The sequence below is a fragment of the Microtus oregoni genome, unplaced genomic scaffold (assembly GCF_018167655.1).
Source record: "Microtus oregoni isolate MIOR12 unplaced genomic scaffold, Mior012 000118F_ref0000498, whole genome shotgun sequence".
Lineage (NCBI taxonomy): Eukaryota > Metazoa > Chordata > Mammalia > Rodentia > Cricetidae > Microtus > Microtus oregoni.
Genome location: NW_024544747.1, coordinates 1,755,767 through 1,775,615, shown reverse-complemented (window position 1 = coordinate 1,775,615; position 19,849 = coordinate 1,755,767). Strand labels below are relative to the sequence as shown.

Here is a 19,849-nt window from a genome sequence, read left to right as displayed (position 1 = left end):
AGTACGTGAATCTTGGGGGAAAATACAGATTTACTTTCTCTGATGTCCTTGGGGTCTTTGGTGACTTCTGGGTCCTGTTCACAAAGGGTTAAGTATTTAGGGTATTGCTCCATAGTTGGCATGGGAAGTGGCAAGTTTATCCAAAAGTGGTGGGGCAGTGGCAGTCTTCTAGAGAGGGAAAGGGCTGTCCAGCCCACCTACTGGTCAGTCTTTTCCTCTCCTGTGTCTGTCTCCCTCAGCCTGTCAATTCAGATCTCATGAGACGTGGAATGAATGGGCCAGGCGGATTTGGTAGAGCCCTTAACTCTTCTCTACAGTCTTCAGCATGATCATCATGTGCACTATCCTGACCAACTGTGTGTTCATGACCTTTAGTAACCCACCCGAGTGGTCCAAGAATGTGGAGTAAGTGTTCCTTCCTTTGTTCGCTTGTTTGGCTCAAAGACTGCAAGGTATTAGGGGTGGGGCCACTGAAGATGATGTAGAATTCAGGAAATAGCCTTAGAATGAATTCTAGGAAGCCAGACAGCTCTGGGAGGGATTGCCCTTCCTCACTAGCAGGGGCTTTTGCCATCCTGTGCTCTCCTCCCTCTGGGAGTCTCCTTGCCTGTCCGAGAGTGACCCTGCTTTGGGTGGAACACCAGTCAGGCCCTAGTGTAGCATCCCAGTTGCTTGAGGGTGTGTCAGCAGCTTTGGTCAGGTGCTGTTTTCTCCCTGGCACTGTCTGTGTGGTGAAGCTACACCTCAGGCAAGTGTTACCTAAAAAGGTTTATCGGGGCTGGAGAGATGGCTCAGTGGTTAAAAGCACTGCCTGCTCTTCCAAAGGTCCTGAGTTCAATTCCCAGCAACCACATGGTGGCTCACAACCATCTGTAATGAGATCTGGCACCCTCTTCTGGCCTTCAGGCATACACACAGACAAAATATTGTATAAATAAATATTTTTAAAAAAATAAAATAAAATAAAAAGGTTTATCAAAAGTTTCTGCTGGGAATAACCTCAACTGTTGACATCCTTACAGGTACACATTCACAGGGATTTACACATTTGAGTCACTAGTGAAAATCATCGCAAGAGGTTTCTGCATAGACGGCTTCACCTTCTTACGAGACCCGTGGAACTGGTTAGACTTCAGTGTCATCATGATGGCGTAAGTTCCGTGCTTATTTTACTCTTTTCTGAATATGACTGCATATGCGTGTGGGCGTGCGTGTTCATGCGTGGGTGTGTACCTGTATGCTTGCGTGATGGTGCAAGTGAGTGTGAGTGTGTGTGCTTAGCAGAATGGAGAATCTTTTTATTTTTTGAGATAGAGTCTCACGTAGCACAGGTTATCCCTGAATTCACCATATAGCTGAGGCTGCCTCCAACTCCTGATCCTCCTACCTCTTCTCCTAATGCTGAGATTGCAAGCTTGTACATGACACCTGGCTGCAGAATGGGAATTCTTGGGTAAATGCATCTTGCCCATGGGTTTTTGAGTATGGCTCTTGCTTGCCAGCTCCTCTCAGTTCTCAGACAACAGCACGTTCATGTGGGTAAAAGGAGGCCTCAGAGCTAGGAGGCCAGTAGGCAGTGATTCTCTGCCTTCATAGTTTATCTCCTCTATGACACTGACCAAGGTCCTCACGCCCATCTCTAGAGGGCCTCTGTGAAGGCACAAACTATTTTGGGTATAAACTTTTGGCTGAAAACGCATTTAAGGTCTTTGACTCAAATCAAGAGCTGAAGTATCTGGGATGGCGCATCCAGGAGAGTTTCTAAGCAGCGGTGCCAACTCTTGCCAGAGACGCCGTGGTTTTCCACGGTGTGCTCACTGCACCCGGCAGTCTGGTTTGCCAGAGACGCCGTGGTCTGCTTACACGGTTGCTTCAGCTAGGAAAAGTTTCTGTTTGAGAAACTTAGCTGAGGATCGAAGAACTAGATGGCTCTAGTATTTTTATTTCTGTGTTAAGGAAGTGTGCCATGGGCGAGGGGACCTTTGGAGTGGGACATGGGCTGTGTGTGGAAAGATGTGAGAAAGGAGGAAAACATTTGCATGTGTGTGTGGGCCTAAGCATCAGGAGGAGATGCAGTTCCACCGTGAGGTGTGACTGAGGTGTGTGCACTGAGTGCCTGAAACTGGAGCGGACTTTCACTTCTGTGAAGACAATCTCTACTCTCTAGAGTTATAAAGCATACATTGGTGTGCTTTCAAAATCTGTGTCCTTGCCAGACACAGACCTGGTGATAAAATGGGCTTATACCTCAGTTTTTGCTCTGATCTCATGATCTGGATTTTTTTTTTTTTTTTGAGCCTTGCTTTTAAGTGTCATAGGCTAAAACCTCACCTGTAGACATAGTTGCAAAACATATACAACCCAGTCCTGGAGAAGTCATAGATGCTGCCGTGGAGGCACTTGCCCATTGTCAACCGGGCAGTCACTCTAATGTGAATTTGTTTTTGTGAGGCTCCTGCTACAAAAAGTTGTCTCTGTTTCTTAGGAAATTATTCACAGAACTGGGTACATAAGTCTTTGCTGCCTCATGGCCTTTCCTGCTTGCTAAGAAGTAAATGGGCTGACCGTAACGTCACGCTGAAATCCACACATCACACACTGTCCAAGAGCCTGAATCTCAGAATGCCCTAATCTGCCAATTCTTTAGAATATACTTTTGAATTCTTTTTGCCCATTTTTTAAAAGATGTGTTCCTCACACATTTATATTAATTTTTTTCAGGGAAACAAAATAAAACCATAACTTGCACATAAGACCCTCACTTGCCCCATTCTCAAACCCTCCCCGAGTGGTTCCGTTACAAGTCACCTTTGGTTTGATTCTGCAGGTATATAACCGAGTTTATAAACCTAGGCAGTGTTTCAGCTCTGCGCACTTTCAGGGTACTGAGGGCTTTGAAAACTATTTCGGTAATCCCAGGTAAGATGGCCCGGGGTTGGTGTCAGGTGTTGGGTTAGGGCCCTGATGTGACGTATTGTACTTTTTGTTTTGTTGTGGTTTTGTTTATTTCCTTTGGTGTTTGTGTTGTGTCTGTGTTTGTCATTTGTGTCTGTGTGTGACCTCCCTTACTACAGATATGTGACAGAGTTTGTGGACCTGGGCAATGTCTCAGCGCTGAGAACGTTCAGGGTTCTCCGAGCTTTGAAAACTATCTCTGTCATTCCAGGTGAGCAAATGCGTGCACAAGACTGGTTTTGCCGTACCCCTATTTTCTTCCACTCATTTTGTCCGCTACATTTGAGACTGGTATTGGCGCTTTTGATATGACCTTGCACTCTGCATGCCTTTCCTAAGCAGTGTCCTCTGGAATGGCCCTCTGGTCCTTAGGCTTCTCTGACCATGCTTGCCAGGCATGCCGCGCTCATTCTATCCATGCTTCTGGAAAAAGCCACGCTTACAAACCCTTTCAACTGCCCCAAGGAGGGCTGTAATGGAGCGAGCTGTGGCTTTGTGTAGGAATCATTTGAATCATGGCCTCATAGAATTACCGTGACTTTATATCCACACTCATTCCATTGCTTGTGATCCCAGAGTTTCTGTAGCATGGTTTGCCAATTGCATGTTATTCAAAGATGTGTACTTTTACTGCTGCCATACAAATGCAACTGTTTAATCAACCTAACCAGTTAAGTTAACTCGTCACTTCAGACTAGTTAAGGTTAAAAGTCTTGGAGTTAGTGAGCCAAATGTTAATAGTCACTGTCTCTCATACTCCACGACTGTCCTCGTCAGTAGAGTGAGACCCAGCAGCTGTCTGCTGTGAGTAGATCAGGGATCACTCTCAAATGTAAACTGCAACGAAAGCATATACAGGTGCCACTGTAAAGTCAAAGGTACAGTGTCAGCAAAAGCCAAGACACTTGAGGGGACAAAAGGAAGCGAGAGAGTGACATGAAAAGTAGTTGAAGGGCAGTCTCTTGAAAATACTTGCCTTTCGCTCTTCCCTGCCTGGCTGAGCTAGCCCAGTGGTTCTAAATCTCTTGAAGGTTTGCGATCCCTTTGAGACTCAGACACCCTCACATCCCGCTTCCATCCGTGCACCTCAGGTTAAGATTCCATAATTTAAAACATTGAAATCTAGAAGGGAAGATGTATGAAGGTTAAGACTAGTTAATCCGGCTGAGGTCAGACGTGTTGCTATTTGGACTTTAGCTGTGGTCGGAGGTACTAAGGAACACTCCGTGTGCTGACCTGTGGCCCGTCCCCTGTGGCTGATGTCAGAAATAGTTCTTTGCCCTCTATTTGATGTCACGTCAGTGACCCAGGGAGGCAAGCACAAAGGTAGAATTGTGAGACAGTAGGTTGGGGTGTGGTTTTCCAGGAACCTCAGGGCACTGAGCCCTTAGGCAGGCTTGTTCTCTGGTGGCTGGATGCCATATCTCTTCTTTCATTTCCCTTTGGTCTCTTTCCTCCTCTGGACCCTGTAAACACGATCCCATGTTTCCCGTTCATCTCCCTCAGCACACTGCAAGGCATCTGTCTCTATGTTCCTGTGATCTCAAACAGTGGAAAGCTGTGTTCTGCTTACTAACTGGGGCGGCAGATGCTGTCTCTCTCTAGCCTGGCTCAGCACTGCTGTTCTTGTCTCTTCTGTAGGCTAACCTTGGAGCAGGGCATCTCTGCAGAGAAATTCTTATCAGGTTACTTATTCTCTCTACGTGTGTGTGTGTGTGTGTGTGTGTGTGTGTGTGTGTGTGTCTGGTCCACAGCAGTGCTGCATAAACAAGCACTTACCATGAAAAACAGAGCAGAAAGTTTGTGTCAGGATTTAGACATTAGCTCAGCAGTCTGAAGAAGATTCTCTGATTCCGATTCCTGTAAGTGCTGCAGTCGAGCTGGCTCTGGGGTGCTAACTGGGATGGAAACTGACTTTAAGGGTGCAGCTAGCGACAGATCATTGTCAGCGAGTTCTAACTTGTGTGACTGCATTCCAACTCTTTGCTCTCCATCCTTACTGTTGAATGTGAGTCAGAGAATCCAGTGGTTGGCCTATGTAGAGTTCTGAGCTTGTCTGTCATTCCCTGGAGGGCCGTTGTCCTATTCCTACCTCCAAGTTATCCATGTTTCCTGCCAAGGTGGGGTTACCATGTGTGTGTGTGTCATTGGGTCTAAAATCAAAGTTACTTTGATTTCAGATTGTAGAGCTGGGACACAGTAGTCCTCAGTCAAAGTTAAAACCATGTTTGCAACTTAAGGATTTTGCTGTCCACCTTCTCCCCTCTCAGTTTGGATCTTGGACTTCCCCCAAAGCAGTCCAAATTACAGAAAGAAAGCATGGATGCGGCATCTGCTCTCTGTCACTGTGACAGAATATCTGATGACAGCAACTTAAAGAAGGAAGGGTCGTTTGTCTCATTGTGTAGAGGAGAACAGTCCATCATGGTGGGGACGGCGTGGCAACAGGAGCATGAAGCCACTGGGCATACCAGGTCCAGAGCCACGCTGACCTCCTCAGTGAAAGCTGCTTGGACACCCTCACAGACACACTTACAAAAGACCAAGCACACATTCTGAGCATTCTTACTTGGTGGGTAAAGACCCAGATACAGCCTACTCATGGCTTCTTTTTGTTTCAAAGGCTTTATCTTTGGAGAAACAGTGCACAAACATTCTGTGCTGAAAGAGTCACTGTCTTTGGGCCAGAATTGGTGATGTTCAACTTGACATTGAGCTATTCTGTCAGGGAGTTCATCTCTTACATCTTTGTTTGCACTTTTCATTCATGGGGAGCCTCAGCAGAAGGGGAACATCTGAAGGACTCCATCAGAGGGGACACAGGCTGTAGGACAAACACCTCAGTCCAGAGCTCACCTCAGGAGTTCTCCTGTGTCTCCTGTGGAGGACAGCAGCCTGAGCAGAGCTGGAGCGGGGAGGCCTGCAGCTGCAGGCTCCTTTTCATTCCGTCACCCGCATCCAGTCCATCCTGTCCGCCCCAGCTAGGACTCTGCATTACTTTTCTCCTGGGTATTCCATTTCTCTGTTGTCATTCTTACCCAATGAGATCAGGTAGGAAACAGAAAGTGGGTGTGGCTTTTTCTTCCTGCCCAGCTTTCACAAAGTGTTTTCTTTAAATGTATTCATCGTGAGTGTGGCTGTTTTCCTACTTAGCGACAGGATGGAAAAAGACACTTTATAAAACTATAATATTCACTGACGGTTTTTTTCTTTCTATTTATTTATTATGTGGTCTTTTTTCCCCCTGACAGGGTTTCTCTGTGTAGCCCTGACATTGTGGAACTCACTCTGTAGACCAGGCTGACCTCAGATTGAAAGCTCAGCCTCCCTGCCGAGTGCTGGATTTAAAGGCATGCACCTCCATGCCCATGATCGTTTCCTTTTAAATACTAAAGTTTTAAATCTTGTCGCTTTTGTGCTTCTCTTCCTTCTACATTGCATATTAAGGAAAAAATCACTAAAATGTAGTGTGGTCTTAAGTGGAAAAGGACTAAGAGAGCAACCATTTGCAGGAGACAACGTGAACAAGGTTTGCTTTGCCCTTGGGACCAGCCAGCCTGACAGAACAGGGCACTCTCCGACTACTGCTGAGAGCAAGTCCAATATTAATCTTGTGGGAAATTAGCTCAAACTCTTACATTTCTCAACCTGTGCAACAAGCCAGGGAATATGAATTAACTTTATTTATAATTGGACCATCGCAGCAGCAGACTTGACCCCAGCGTACACGGCTGACACATCGTCTCCGGACTCGGCACATTAGCTGGCTGTGTTCCCTTTTCAGAAGATTTGGGGTTAGGTGACAGGAGGATTAAAGGTGCCTTTGGATGTAGAGTGGGGTAGAAGCCTGCAGCACCAGCTTCTCCTGCTTCTCAAAGTCACTAAAATCTCCAGTAACCTCTTGGGTAGCTGGGTCCCACTGTCTTTTCACAGCCTGTAGTGAATGTCTGAACTTCTGTTCCGATGAGCACTCATGCTCGCCTCTCTAGGAGTTCTCCCTGTCCAATTTGCCCCCACATGGCTTCTGTTGCGCACTCTGTTGTGTAGGAGTCCTTTGCAGAAGCATTCTGCTCTGTTTTGGGTAATTGGTTTTCGGCGAGTGTATTGCTGGTTCTGGCGTGCGGTGACGTGAGCCAATAGAAGCAAGACAGCTGCTCTTCTCAGCCAGAACAGTGCCACCAGGAGTCTCTCCTGACCAGCGCTGGTGGTAGTCGGTGTGGTGCTGTGAGCAGTCGCTTCAGGTGACCTTAGCAGGAATGTAGGAGATGCGTTAGGCACACAGCTGAAGATTACCACTGACGTCTCTGGGGATGTGGCTGTGTTCTTATCGGCCTGTGGGAAGAAGAGGTGGTGGTGGCTGCTTCCAGAGCTGCTCTGCAACCTGTATCCTTCTGCACGCCTCATGCCACACCGCATGCGGGTCTCAGAGAGTGCTTTGTAGACGGCTGCTCTTAATGCGGTTTAGTGATGCTCCTGCCTAACTAGCTTTATCTCTGAGCCTCTGTGATGCGGGCAACCAGAATGCTATTTCCAACTAAGTTTCCACTTCTCACTTCTTACGCTAAACAAACTCACCAGCAAGATGATCTAAGCTCAGACGTCAGGATGACTGAGGAAAGGGTTTTTAGCTGTGTGGAATTATGTTTCCAGATTTCTTCAACTGAGACATCTGGCTGACAGAGAAGGGACAGTAAGCCACCTGCCAGTGACAGGCCTAGGACGGGAGCTCTACTGGAAAGCCACAGGCTGTAGTTATGCCTACCTAGGAGACGCTAGAGACCCCCGAGTTTCTTATCTCCACCCCTCTCTCCACATGTCTGTTTCTTTTCTTTTTTCAAATACAAATTCCTTTGCTTTGTCAGGTACATCTTAAAATGACACAATGTGGCTCCTGCCTAGCGCCCAGCTTTATGTGTTAATACTTCTGCCACATGGTCAGATAACTGTTTATGTGCTGCTCCTGACCCTTATAGGAAAGGATCTGGATTTAGGTCAGATGTCCACACTGATATCCGTAAGTACCAAGAGAGAGTCACCTTGTACAAACAAAGCTACTAACAGCACACCCTCAGGGACAGGGACAGTTAGAGCTTGTGGCCTAGAATTTCTTGTTATACAGACTTGGAACACCCAAAGATTTCCCACTCTGGAAAATCAGGTCAGACTCATGGTGAAATTATATGATTTATTGATTGATTCATTTGATTTATAATAAGTCCTTTCTGTGTGTTTTGTAATTTTAAGTTCTTCTTGCTATTGTAAGTAGCAACATTCTTTTTGATTCAGTTAAAATAGCGGTGCCAAGAGCATTAGATAATCATCCAGTATCCAGATAGATGTTTTTCCGTGGCTTTAAAAGAGGTAGCTGTATAAGTTCTTTATTAAAAAGTCTAGGTGAAGAGACAGTCATTCTTCAGTGATCCACCCAGTTGTTCTGTTTGGCTCACCCTTCAATCACTTAAATGGCTGAACTTAAATTATTGGCCCAATGTAGACCTACCCCATCCAACCCAGGCAAAATATAATGAGGAATTTCCATTTTCAGAAGTGGTATGAAACTCAGTTGCCTAATTCTGGGACGCTACGTGACGTGCCTAGCTGTGAGAGCATAGGCTGTGGGCATTAAAGGTCATTGGCATCTCATTTCTTGACTCTCTGCCCTATCTTTAAAGGCTCTGAAAAAAGATTCATCAGCTTCTCTTCTTAACTGCCACTGCCGTGCGCATCCCATGGGAGAGAACTGAGGTCTTAAGGGTGTTAGAATAGTGACTAACTGGACTGCTCAGTGCCTGGGCTACTCCCAGGCTAGAGCCCTGTGAGATTAAGAGGCTGAGTAGAAATTGTGTCTCTGTAACCCCTTTGGTTCTGTAGCCTCCAGGGAAGGCTGTACTGTAAGAAGACCCAGGCCTCTGCATACTTTCCTCTTTAGATACCTGTCTGGTTATCTGTAAGAAGAGAAAAAATTCTCTATTATTTACTCTTTCAATAAAAATTTATTAAACTTCCTATTTTGGGCCAGATCCTGAACTAGGCACAACATCCATTGCTACTATTGGACTCAAGAAGAAAATTCTGCTGAACTTAACTCTAAGCATTTTAGATAGTCACTTACAAAATACAGGGTCCAAAAAGCATGTCCAAACACCCATTAGATCATCATCAGATGGGTTAGCCCTGAGCAGGGACATTAACCCAACCAAGCCCCTTTGAGGGGGCACTAGATATAAAGTAATGACCCGTGACACACACTGTGTCATGTCCTGCGTTAGATACTTTTATATTTATTTCACTTAAATGTCTTGACAATTCAATGAAATTGGTATTGCAGATTTTTATAGATGAATAAATTAAGGCTCAGACAATAATAATTAGCCTCATTCACGATGCACCAGCTGCTCTGTTAAGTAGGAAACATGCTCAGTCCTCATAGTGGCCTGGTGATCAGCCGCGACTGTCTCTTTATTTACGCATTTATTTCTGGTGGTGGTGGGGGGGGGGGGGGGGATGGAGACCAGGACCTTCCCTGTGCTGGGCAAATGCTCTGACATCTCGCATGGCCTTGTTCTTATTATCCTTTTAAAGGTGAAAATGCTGAGAGCCCAGAGGGTTGGTTGTAGTGCCCAGATGATCTGTGTAAGTAGCATACTTTCTTAGGATTAGTGATGAGCCACCACCCAGCCTGGGCCAGCAATGCTCTCTCACATCAGCTGTCCCTGGAATGTCAGCCTTGTATTCTTGCCATCAGAAATTTATCAAGGTTGAGCTCCTCCCTGAGGCCTATGTATCAAGGCTCAGAGTCTCCTCTTGCTCATCTTGAACACTGCAAAAGTGTTTGTGTTTTGTGGGCCATGTCCTATGATAGCCTGCTGTTGAGCATGCTGAGGATTGTCATACACAGACTCTTTTGGCTCAAGCACCATAAACCTATAATTATATTTTTATGTGTCTCCCATCATTAATATCTTCTTATGCAGCGTGGAAGTGACCATCTTCAGGTTTAAATTGAAACCATTGTCTCACATTTTAAACCTCAAATTGGGACTGTTATAATTCCTTCAGAGGCATGTGCCTGCCATGCACAAAACTGAATTCAATTTCCAACACCAAACACAAAAATAAAATAAAATAAAACCTTACATTAAAATGAGTTACAAGTGTTCTCTTTTTAATATAAGACACAAGAAAGGTTACTGTAGCAAGCAGGACACGCACTTTTAAATGGAAAGGCAAACTGTATTGATAGCACTTATCTTTGCAATACATCAGCATTTCTAGGGTTCTTCAGAAATGATATTGTGCCTTCTTGCTTCTTACTGGCTTATAAACTATTCAGTGGTTCCCTTTCTGACTTGGAAGCCTCCTTAATCCCTGGTCCTTTTTAATTTGTTTACTCAACAAATCTTTATTGTGAGTTAGATGCTACAGATACGACTGTGGACAAGACAGACAGAAAATGGTTATAACCATGACAGATGCTTCAGGGGTGACTAGAAGGCTCTGCTAGGGCAGTAGCAATGTAGGAGAGGGAGGCGAGTTGGGAAGGCAGGGAGGGATCCTGGGCAGTGCTTTCACTGAGACAAGAAGGGGAAGGAGGAGTTGGTGGGGAGGGCAAGAGAGGGATGGAGCATTTGGAAGGAGGGATTGGTATGTGTGAAGGCCTTGGGAAGGAAAGTACATCCAGGGAGGAAGGACCCACGTGCTATTAGAAGCAGCTTCTTTTCTAAAAGGATTATTAACTTAGAAATGGATACTTCTGGAAACTGACAATTCCACCTACTTATTCTTATTCTGTGTGCAAAGATGCAGTGGCCGTATTTCAAGAGGGATTCTATGGGAGACTTGGAGGTAGGACTAAATGGGGGGCTAGGGAAAGTAGGGAGGACTTTGAGTTGACTCTGTTTTGGGGGCTCTGTCTCTTTAGGCCTGAAGACAATTGTAGGCGCCCTCATTCAGTCTGTGAAGAAGCTGTCTGATGTGATGATCTTGACCGTGTTCTGCCTGAGTGTTTTCGCCCTGATTGGCCTGCAGCTGTTCATGGGGAATCTTCGAAACAAGTGTGTGGTGTGGCCCATAAACTTTAACGAGAGCTATCTTGAAAATGGCACCAGAGGCTTTGACTGGGAAGAATACATCAACAATAAAAGTAGGTGTCACCTCCACTGCAAGAGGAAAACTTGACCCAATGTTACTTATCAGGGGCCACTGCTGAGCTACACAAAGTGGTCTGGGCCAGAAAGGCTTAGCACTGCCAGACTTGGCCTGGGATGCCATTTCCATCTCCAAGGCAGGACTGTGCAGAAGCTTTTTATCTTTATTTTATATTTCATTTTATTTTTAATCAGGGTTCCACTGTGTAGCACTGGCTGTCCTGGAACTCGCTCTGTAGACCAGGCTGGGGTGATCCAGACAGAGATCCGCCTGCCTCATTGTGCACCTCTACATCTGACTAAGCCTCAGCTGTTGAAAACCAAGTGAACAGTTAAAATGTCTTCAAGTGCACTCTAAACTTCTGCTTTCAAAGTCATGCCTAGAAGCTCAGCATGCTGCTTTCCACTGCTGTTTACCTGAGAGAGTTAAGCGTTCAGTCTAGACTGTGTTTAGGAACCAAAGCTCTTGAGTGCTCGTAAGAGCTTGGCAATAGATCTTGTCTAGGGAGTCGGGTGATCTTAACTACAGTTAAGGAGTTTTTATAACTTCATTTAATAAATCAAAGCACTGGGATCTTACATTAAGGAGAATTTGGTATAACAATGCTTCTATTAACAACAACAAAACAAAACATCACTAGTCACTGAAGAGACTCAAGAAAGTGTTACAAAGATGACCTCAGGGACAGAGCCTTCTGGTTTTAAGTAGGACATGGCAATAATGTCTAGTGCAGGGTTTTAGGACATCTTGATGAAAATATTACAAGGGTTAAAAGGTCAAATTGTATAAAGGAATGAAGATCTCAGAAACTTACTTTAGACTAGTGGTTCTCAACCTGTGGATCATGACCCATTTGCAGGATCATGTAGCAAATATTCTGCATAGCAGATATTTACATTATGATTCATAACAGTAGCAAAATTACAGTTATGAATTAACAATGAAATAATTTAATGTTGGGGTCACCACAACATGAGGAACTGTATGCATGGGTTGCAGCACTAGAAGGTTGAGGACTGACTTAGACCCTTTAATCCAATTAGCAGAACCTGGCACGCAGAGATGAAATTACTGGTGACTACAGCTTCACCTCAAGGGCTTTCGGGTAGCTCTTAGCTTTAGACACACAGGAGATCATTAATGGTAGGAATTCTCATCAGCTTTTTGCTGTTGAGAAAGATTTATATGAGCTAAAATCAATAGCTGCTCCCGCTGGCAAGCTAGGGACCGTGCAACCTTATTCTCTCATTCGCTGAAATCTGCCTATTCATTTCCTGCCTCTTCCAACTCTTCTAGCAAACTTTTACACAGTTCCTGGCATGCTGGAACCCTTGCTCTGTGGGAACAGTTCCGATGCTGGGTAAGTAGCTCACGCAATGTTATTCCCTAATGTGCATTGGGTATAAGTGAGCAAGGCTCTCACTTTCTCTGTGCGCACTTACTGGGTCCTGACACATGGGTCTGACCTGTTGGATGACTTGATTTTCTTTCTGTTTCATATTTGATGATCCAGGGTTGATGTTTCCCTAGAGGTGGCTGCACGAGTAATCTCAAACTAAAATCAATGCTGTGAGAAGAGGGGAAACTGTGGCACCCAGTAGCTTACCTGCCTCCCAAGGGCCCTCTCATCCTCAGTTAGCACAGTTACTGCAATTTGGGACAAGGACACTGTCTCGGAGAGAGTTCAACATCCAAGGACAAACCAAAGAGCACTAGGCCTGACACTATGGGGAAGGGATAGCATAAATTGAGATACCAGTTTAGAATTAGCTTCTATTTGAGTTGTTTTGAGTTCTAAGAGTGTTGCCAAGCCATCCAACTAGTCTTGGTTTTCTCCTTCATGGCATAGTTCTAATAAGCTATTGTTCTTATAATACTATCAATACAGCTATTCTATAAACACATGTAGGGTGGTGGTGGTTCACCATATAATATTACACACACACAGACACATATTATAATACTATCCATGCAGCTATTCTGTAAACACATGTAGGGTGGTGATGGTTTATCATATAGTATTACACACACATACACACATACACGTTATAATACTATCAATTCTGTAAGCACATGTAGGGTGGTGATGGTTCACCATATAAGATCTCACACATACACACACACACACTATAATACTATCCATACAGCTATTCTGTAAGCACATGTAGGGTGGTGATGGTTTACCATATAATATTACACACACACACGCACACATACACACATGTTATAATATTATCAATACAGCTATTCTGTAAACACATGTAGGGTGGTGATGGTTCACTCACTACATTGGTCCCCTAGGATCTGCTGTTTTAGTATGACCCTGACAACCAGAAATTGTTTTATATTAAAGTAGATACTATAAATTACATTAAAAGAGACATCAAATGTGTCCAAAGGCAGGAGAAATCATATAATTGATATCATATAATTGAAATCACTGTACCTTAGGTCAACACACCAAGTGTTAAAAGAACAGACAACCAAGAACTTAACTTCCAAGTATTTGTCAATGACAATAGCAGCTAATTTGAATTACTAATTAATCAATTAATAATTTGATTGAAATTATGCATTAATATGGATCTGTGATATCATAAGGCAGTGATTCTTATGCTTGGCACACATCCAGCCATCTGGCCTATCTCTAAAGTGTACATCCATGGGTTCTACCCACTGAGCTCCCAACACCTAGGTGTGCACAGATCTCAACATCTTCATCCTTGAAGACTGCCAGGTCACTCAGATTCTAGACCTTCCCTAGACATTACCTAGCTGTTATTTTCTTCCCCTTCTTCTTCCTCGTCCTCTTCCTCCCCCCCCATCTGTCTCTGTCTCTCTGTCTCTGTCTTTGTCTCTCTCCTCTCTCTTTGCTTATCTTCCTTCCAGCTTATTGTCCAGGCTGTAGAGGTGGCTATGTCTATCTCCAAGGGCATGGAATAGATGGGTCTGTGTAATCTATTATTTCCAAGGTCATGACTTGGGAGGATTATTTTGAAACGTTCTAAACTTCCTTTCTCTCTCATTCTGTGTGTGTGCATGTGCACGTGTATATGTGAAGCACAAATTAATAAAAATTCAGAGAGAGAAATTGGGATTGAACCTGAAGATCCGAAAAACAAAACAGCCAACCACTGACTATTACCTCAACCTCAGTCCAAAATGACGATCCTGCCTCCAGGAATCTCAGAATGAGATTGTGTTTGAGAGCTGTCTCTCTAGAGCTGGAATTAAAGGTGTGCACCATTACCACTTGGCTTCTATGGCAAACTAGTGTGGCCACTGGGATTAAAGGTGTATGTTACCATTACCTGGTCTGTAAGGCTGACTAGTGGGGCTATTTTACTCTGATCTTCAGGCAAGCTTTATTTATTAAAATAAAATAGGAATGCCACCACATTGTGTGTGCGTGTGTGTGTGTGTGTGTGTGTGTGTTGCCAAGAATAAAACTGAGGGACTTGAGTTACTAGCTGTGTCCCTTTCTTTCTTCAGGCAATGCCCAGAGGGATACCAGTGTATGAAAGCAGGAAGGAACCCCAACTATGGCTACACAAGCTTCGACACTTTCAGCTGGGCCTTCTTGGCATTATTTCGCCTTATGACCCAGGACTACTGGGAGAACTTGTATCAGTTGGTAAGCAACGCCTCTTTTTCTGTAGTGATGTTTTCAACATGAGGATCTGATGAGCTGGGGACTTCTGTGTGACAGACCTACAGTGAAGAGATAAGATGGGATCTGAGAATGGTATTTCCCACACAGCAGGGTGGGTGAATTTACCCAGTTCTCAGCCCTGACAGCTTCGGGCTCACCTGGAGGTTTGCAGTCTGCTCCCCCACACTTTGCTCTCTGCAGCGTGTCTTCCAGGGTTTCAGTGGGGGCAGGGCTCCTTCCAGTGTTAACATGATGGGTTTCTATCCGTGGGACCTTCAAGTATGATTGGAGCTGTAATTCGGACTTTTTCAGGTGTGGTATGAGTGAGAATAAGGCTGGTTCCCCTCTTGTTGGGCCACACTGATGACTTTAGGTGTCTGTGATTTCTCAAGTCATAATGAGGAAATTGGTATTGCTGATGATCCCATGACAATCCATTGTTTTCTCTATGGTTTTTGATGATGCTGGTTAGTTAGAGAATAAAAAATAAATCTCTCCTTGCAAAAAGGAACCTCTAAAACAGGCTTCTAGTTCCGATCCCCAGGTCAGTTCTTACTGTTGGGCCTAATAGATACTAAATTCCGTTAAATCGTTGCTAACCAAAAGAATAAAGATAAGCCAGGTCTGTGGTATGGGTCCTGGCTTTTGGGAGACAAAGGCAAAAGGATCACAGTATTTGAAGCCAGTCTGATTTACATAGCAAGTTCTATACCAACCAGGCTACATTGTGAGATTTTATCTAAAATAGACAGGTAGGCAGGCAGGGAGGTAGACAGACAGATAGATAGATAGATAGATAGATAGATAGATAGATAGATAGATAGATAGAGTTTTTTCTATGAAAGCAAAATGCAGGAGATATTTTCTCCACAGTGGAAGTAAGGGTTAAACATTAGGAAGGCATTTGACCGCTGGGATGTGGGATTGGTGTAAAGTACCACACAAACACCGTACAAGGAAGCTCTGACTTACCTGGTGGCAGTGGTACTGCTGAGGAGCTGGGCTCACGCTGTGTCTTCATCCTGCTTCCTTCATTGGAAATCGCTGAGAAGATGGCCTTTGTCTTTCAGACCTTACGAGCGGCTGGGAAAACATACATGATCTTCTTTGTCTTGGTCATCTTTGTGGGTTCTTTCTACTTGGTGAACTTAATCTTGGCTGTGGTGGCCATGGCTTACGAAGAGCAGAACCAGGCAACGTTGGAAGAGGCCGAGCAAAAAGAAGCTGAGTTCAAAGCAATGCTGGAGCAGCTCAAAAAGCAGCAGGAAGAAGCCCAGGTGGGTGGCTCTGCATCTTCTTCCAGATGTCGTTGCTGCTGCTCCTGTTGATCTCCACTGCAATGCTCTTTTATTAATTACCATAGCTCTGCGTCCAGCTGCTGTGATGACTAGGAAGTTATCTACTTATTCACTTCTGATGAGTAGTTAATGCCGTGCTTCGATAAGCCTGGTCTGGTTTGTCTATTGACCTGGTGCTGGGGATTGGACATGGAACTTTGGGTATCCTGAGCACAGGTGCTCTACAACAGGACTGCACCCCCAAACACAGAAAAACATAGTGAGCCCATTATGGATTCACTATGGCCATAGAATATTATTTCTCATTTAAAAGAAAATATGGGGAGAGAATTCTGTCAAGTGCGTGCTTTCCACACAAGCATGAGGACCTGAGTTTATCCCCAAGAACACACAGAAAAAGCCAAACATGATTGCTCACACCTGTAATCCCAGCCTTGAAGAGGCAGAGACAGGTGGATCCCAGGGATTCCTGGCAAAGCCAGCCTAACCTGTTTGGTCAGTTCCAGGCTAGTGAGAGACCCTATCTCAAAAATCAGGGTGGATGGGATCCTAGGTTCACCTCTGGTCTCAACTGCTCACTCTTGTCCATAAGAGCATGCGCATGCAGACACACACACACACCATATACGTACATATAAAAATAAATACTTTTTAAAAACTTAAAATGAAGATATAGGCATAAAACAAAATTTAGAAACAGTTGTGAGTCTATTACTCTTACCATTTATTATTCTCATATATATAGTACACAGATGTAGACATATATATGTATTTTAATATGTAATATGATTTCTAAGCATTCATTTCCATTGTTGCTCACTAAGGAATCCTTTGTATGAAGATCCCTATGTGTGGGATCCTCAGAGTAAATCCCCAGCATGCTTGCTATGAGTGCAGGTCACTCAGGCATGTGTACCAGTATGCAAGTTCACCCAGAAGGTGGGAGCAGCCAGTGCTGACCACAGCCCCCTCCTCAGGGCAGGCTCCTGTCCCTGTCTGTCTGTGGCTGACCTGGGTGGCCCCAGATAATGCTTGTGACGAGGTCTATCGCTATGGCTCTTTCCTAGGCTGCTGCAATGGCCACTTCAGCAGGCACTGTCTCAGAAGATGCCATTGAAGAAGAAGGTGAAGATGGGGTTGGCTCTCCACGGAGCTCATCTGAACTTTCTAAACTCAGCTCAAAGAGTGCCAAGGAGCGGAGGAACAGACGGAAGAAGAGGAAGCAGAAGGAGCTCTCTGAGGGGGAGGAGAAAGGAGACCCCGAGAAGGTGTTTAAGTCAGAGTCGGAAGATGGTATGAGAAGGAAGGGCTTCCGGCTGCCAGACAACAGGATAGGGAGGAAGTTTTCCATCATGAATCAGGTAAACCCTTTGTGTTGTCGCAAGCCTAAAGAACCCTTCTTTCTTCATCCCACTTGGCCCTGCAGCTCCCAGACTCATCCCTGTACTGGCCTTTCTCCCCAGATGGCAGCCTCCCCAGACACTTTTTCTTAATCCTGACCTTCTTCCATTGTGAGCAGCAGCTCCAGGGCCCTACGATCACAGTAGGCAGCCTTGCTTCACACTGGTAATTACTTCACACTGCCGATTACATCACACACTGCCAATTACAACACACTGGCTATTGCATCACACTGGTAATTGCATCACACTGCTAATTACATCACACTGCCGATTACATCTCACACTGCCAATTATATTACACTGCCGATTACATCACACACTTCCAATTACATCACACTGCCAATTACATCACACTGCCGATTACAACACACTGCCGATTACATCACACTGCAGATTACATCACACTGCAGATTTCATCACACACTGCCAATTACATCACACTGCCGATTACATCACACACTGCCAATTACAACACACTGCCGATTACATCACACCGGTGATTACAACACACCGGCAATTATATCACACTGGCAATCACATCACACCGGTGATTTACAACACATTGATGATTACATCACCCTGGCGATTACATCACACTGGTGATTTACGACACACTGACGATTATATCACACTGGCGATCACATCACACTGGTGATTTACGACACACTGGCGATCACATCACACTGACGATTATATCACACTGGTGATTACATCACACTGGCGATTACATCACACTAGTGATTTACGACACACTGACGATTATATCACACTGGCGATTATATCACACCGGTGATTTACAACACAATGACGATTATATCTCACTGGCAACCACATCATACTGGCAATTACATCACACTGCCGATTACAACACACTGGCAATTACAACACTGGCAATTACATCACACTGGTGATTTACGACACACTGACGATTATATCACACTGGCAATCACATCACACTGGCAATTACATCACACTGGCAAGCCTTGAGGTCAAACAGCAGGAGGGGCTTTTCTCCTATAAGTGGTGGAACTGCTCTAATTGTATGTGATTGTTGCAAATAATAGCTGTTGTGAAAGTCTTTTTGAGCATGGCAATTTCTAACAATTAATTTTTGTGGCCATATAGTATTATAAATTATCCTGTAATGTGTTAAAAACCTCCAGTTTTATCCAGCTTTGATAAATGTGGAAATTAAGACCAGGTGGAGAAACTGTCAATTGCTTATCATTTTATTATTGTAAATATCAGCATATAATGAACTACTTTGGGTTTTAAAAATATTTGGTGACCATTTAATTCCCATTTCAAGAAAATGCTGCAGACTTGTTAGCTGTGGATAGAGCACAGTTACAGGGGAGGGAGCAGTGTCAAGCGACAATCCATGGAAGTCTAGGATCAGGATTTATTTATTCACAGACGAAATGGAAATAACACAGATACAAATACAGAATGAAATGGGGCCGCTGCCTCTTCGTCCACCAAGTAAGGATGGGGAAAGCTCAGGACCAGGCCATTGAGCTGTGGCATCAGGAAGCCTACCACATCCCAGAGAGAGCATCTCCCTCGCTTCTCAGAGGGTCACGTGTCCTCAGAGAAGACTGTCCATTGAGCCAGCCCATTCCATTCCGTTGGTCATTAGACTGAATGGCCAAATTCCCAGAACATTTCTCCTTTCTTGTCTAATTAAGAAGGTTTTAATTCTAACATAAAACTATAGACAATAAGAAAAGCTATCAAGTATTGCTCAGAGAAAAGAAACAACATAAACAAAAATGAAACTACAACCAACAAGAACATCCAGCAAGTACACATTCCAGATGTCCAGACCGTAGGTGACTGGCAAATTACAGCAATTGTTCCAATAGTTGTCTTTCCTGAAGAGTCTCCGTCTTGTATCTAGCATGCCCTTAGATAAGATTGGAGAGGGTTGTAACTGTAACAAGTCTTCAGCCCCATCAAAGACCTGAGAAGGAAAGTAATATTAACTGAGTAAGCAGGAAGTGCAAGCAAGCAACTTCCAAAAAATGTAAGATGATAGAAACAGCTGGCTGCCTACACAGTTACCCAAGGTTTCTCTGTAATATTGGGGCATCCAACTTTGACTATAGGCCTATAATATCTGGCAGGACACTTTTAGAAGTAGGATCTTGTACTGTCAACAGATCACTTTCTAAAATATAATTCTCATTGTTCATGTAGCAAGAATTTACGGGGTAGCTACCAAGACTCAAGGATCGTCCTAGGTCCTAGATATTAAGAGATGGTTAAACCTCATCCCTGCCCTTGGGCTCTTACTGTGTAGTATGCTATCCAGATATAATGTCTGTGTGTGTGTTGCATATTTTTTTAAAGATTTATTTATTATGTATACAACATTCTGCCTCCATTTGTGC

The 19,849-nt window shown here is 44.3% G+C and overlaps 1 protein-coding gene across 4 annotated transcripts in view; it reads left to right on the top strand.

Annotated features, from left to right (window-relative positions):
• Scn8a (sodium voltage-gated channel alpha subunit 8) overlaps positions 1-19,849 on the top strand; it is a 180,490-nt gene that overhangs the window by 89,848 nt on the left and 70,793 nt on the right. For 3 of the 4 annotated variants that reach the window (XM_041646022.1, XM_041646021.1, XM_041646024.1), the window contains exons 4-11: positions 316-405; positions 1,023-1,151; positions 3,075-3,166; positions 10,877-11,098; positions 12,400-12,463; positions 14,596-14,737; positions 15,826-16,032; positions 17,121-17,414. In XM_041646022.1, the coding sequence (XP_041501956.1) occupies positions 316-405; positions 1,023-1,151; positions 3,075-3,166; positions 10,877-11,098; positions 12,400-12,463; positions 14,596-14,737; positions 15,826-16,032; positions 17,121-17,414 (1,240 nt within the window). Of the gene's footprint in view, positions 1-239; positions 406-1,022; positions 1,152-3,074; positions 3,167-10,876; positions 11,099-12,399; positions 12,464-14,595; positions 14,738-15,825; positions 16,033-17,120; positions 17,415-19,849 lie in introns of all 4 variants that reach the window. The other variant, XM_041646025.1, reaches the window with a different exon arrangement.